This window comes from Austrofundulus limnaeus, unplaced genomic scaffold (assembly GCF_001266775.1).
Source record: "Austrofundulus limnaeus strain Quisiro unplaced genomic scaffold, Austrofundulus_limnaeus-1.0 Scaffold2425, whole genome shotgun sequence".
NCBI lineage: Eukaryota > Metazoa > Chordata > Actinopteri > Cyprinodontiformes > Rivulidae > Austrofundulus > Austrofundulus limnaeus.
Window position 1 is genome coordinate 16,411 of NW_013954827.1, and position 3,174 is coordinate 19,584.

General features: G+C 36.6%; 1 protein-coding gene across 1 annotated transcript in view; it reads right to left on the reverse strand.

Annotated features, from left to right (window-relative positions):
* Positions 1 to 977: 977 nt before the first annotated feature.
* LOC106510978 (uncharacterized) overlaps positions 978 to 3,174 on the reverse strand; it is a gene marked incomplete at its 3' end in the record, with an annotated part of 5,620 nt that continues 3,423 nt past the window's right edge. The window contains 2 exon segments of the mRNA XM_013999715.1: positions 978 to 1,605; positions 2,267 to 2,328. Of these exon segments, the coding sequence (XP_013855169.1) occupies positions 978 to 1,605; positions 2,267 to 2,328 (690 nt within the window).

Genomic DNA, 3,174 nt, shown 5'->3' on the forward strand with positions numbered 1-3,174 from the left:
AAGACATCTCAGTGCATCGTGTCCTCTGTAGTATGTCAGGCAGTTTGGTACAGCAAACAAGTAAGTGTTGGCATCTGGTATTCCACATTCCTTTCGTTTTTCAACCATCAAATTTAAAGCGTTGGTCATTTCAGGTGTTAAGAGCACTGCCACCTTTCTTCCTCTTTTGCCTTTTAGCTCCACACGCTCAAAGTAGCTGCACAGCTTCTGTTCGTATTCTGAGAGACCCACTTTTTCATGAATGCTTGAGCAGTCTCGGCCCACAAAATTATTAAGCTTCATCTTTGAGATCTCTCCAACACGTCGTCTATTGAAGAGAATTATCTTTGTCAACGTTGTTTTTGTTAGTCTTGAATAGTTGGTTGCTGTTGCATCAGCCTTTAATTTTGCAAATGCTGATTCTGTTGTTTTGTCAAGATGCTTGTGTAGTTTACAGACATCTTGGGTGAGAGGTAATTTTGCAGACTTATTGTATTTCAGATCACTAAGTGTGCTCAAGGCACAGTGTGATATATATTCTGACCACTTAGATTGATAAAGTTTTTGGAAAGCCTTTGATGACCTGATTAGATCTTCATCGCCAACCATGAGAGCATGGCAGTGAATGATGTCACTAACCTTTAAAAGAGAGTGTCCAATTTTTAATGCAAGACTTGGAGTTTTGTAGCTGTTTTGCATCTTGTCAAAGCCTGCTGTCTGTTTCACTGCCTCAATTACAGCCAAGAAATTTTCAGGTCTTATAGCTTCCTCAAGGGTCAGAATGGAGGAGATCTTTCTCAGAGTTTGTAAAAACCTTCCAAGCTCACGTGACCTCTGGCGAATATACTCATGTTTTGAAGGATCATGTCCATGTTTACTGTAAATGGACTCCACAAATCGCATAAGGCAAAAGTCATTGCGAACAACACGTGCAATGTCATCATCCTGCATATGACTCAACATTTTCAGGACATCATTTTCAACTGATCCTAAACCACCTGACTTGATTATGGCTGCTAAGCTAAGCACTCGCTTTTTTCCACTGTGTTGTTCTTCCTCTGGCTTGCAGGAACATCTTCTCATGTGTCTCCACAGCTCTTTTCGGAGGAACATTCCCTTGCAGTGGATGCAATATTCATATTTCTTTTCACTCTTAGCTGCTCGCTTAACTTTAAGTGAACCTCTTCCCTTTTTCAAAACATCATTGTTGTACAGAAAGTTTCCCCTGTTTCGTAGTTGTTCCAGCAAATCCTTTCTCTGTTTTGAACCAGAGGGGAAACTGAGAGCTTTAGCTATATCTGGGTCCTCTTTCTCATGAGTTTTAAAATGTCTTGCAATTTTGAATTGAGCCTTCTTGCAAACAAAACAAAAATTTTGCCCTTTTGCTAGTGAGTTCATGCTGTCCGTCTCTGAAGAGTTCTCTGAAGGTTGTTGATGACAATGTTCAGTGACATGATCGTTTTTTTCATTTAAGATTGCAGACTTTGCTGTTGATGTCTCTACAGTAAGTAGTATTGGGTTTTTGTTGTTTCCTTCTTCTATGTCACTGTCTGAATCTGGCACATAGTCTGGGTCGCAATCATTTGAATCCTCATCAGTTTCGTTGTCTGTCGTTTCATAGTCATCCTGAATAAAATAAAAAGTAAAGGTAAAGATATGTATGAAGCAAAAACTAGGGGTGGGTTAGAAAAATCTAAAGTTACATGCTCCAATTTAACCAATTTATAAAAGATCCAAAACTATTGAAGCCATCTAAACACATTTTTCAACAGTGTGAATGTAGACTTTTTTAAAAGAATGTATCAATGTATCACATGCAAGTACTGCATATGTTGTTTCTGAGCCATATCATCCTGATGAATAATGTGCTGACAAAAGAATACAATACACCTCAAACCTTTAATTTTCTGACTTTCACTGATCCATGTACAATTTCTCTTTAAGAGGTTCAAATGTTAATTTATCTGTTATAGACTTAAAAAAAGATTGCATGACAAAATACAAGTAGACCAGGACAAATTAATGTACATTCCTGTCTCCAAAACTACTGATGTCTTCCCACTGGTGTTTAAAATCCTTGTTTTTTAGGAGTCACCCTAGATTAATACCAACTGGAACATAGGTTAATTCTAGTCTGGGTTAAAACTTTTCATTACTTATCCTTATTTTGTCACTGTACAGTTTTTTTGTAGGTTTACTGTCTTGGGTTAACATATAAGGTACTTCGAACCAGCCTTATGCTATACAAACAAACTTAACTTTACTAAATTGACTAAGCAATACTTACAAAGATCTTGTGCCTTTTCACTGTTTTCTCAAAACAGTAGACATGCCACACTGTAGTGCATACTGTCAAAACAAAAACATAAAAACAATTATTTTGGTCAACCCGGCATACTCAAATGAATACCAAAACAATTTCGCATCATATACGGCTCTTGGAAAACGTTTTGGGCTGGGATCAACCTGGACTTCTTTTATTATAATTTTTTATTATGAATTTCTCAATTGTGCAGCATTTTCATATATTTTGTAGATGTGATATCCATAGCCATCAATTTTTGATAGAAAAAATGTGGAAAATGTGAAAAGCATTTAGAAAGGAAATGCTTTGATGCTGAAATGGCTTTTTGATCAGAGGCAAAAGACAATACAATGAGTACTGCCACTGTGTAAATGACCAACACTTGATTTTAAAGGTGAAATGTCCTAAATAGGTGTCCCAATGATCCTTGAAACACATTTTTCAAAGGCTTTATGCCATGCTGTGTATATCATGGAAGTGGTCAAAATTTGTCCTGTCCATGAAGCAAAAACATGCACGCGCACACTGGTGAGCAGTGAATCAACTGTTTTTTTTTAATAATTATTTTATTTTACCCAAACCAGAGTCAGACAAACAGTTTTTTTTGTTAACTATGGAAATGACATGTGGATGGTTGCTTGCTCTAGTCTCAGTAGTGAGTTAAGTCCATCTAGCAGTCAGATTCTGCTTTGGGAGTGCAGCAGCAGCAGCATGGAAGCTCACAAGTATGGCAGGCTGCATTTTCAAATAATCTTCACAAAAGTTACGTTCCAGGTTATGAAAATGGTTTATGACTACACGTTAGTTTTTTAAGTGAGAGATACATCAAATTCAACTAAAACAAATTAAATTGCAGACATTTTCATGTTATATATATATATATATATATA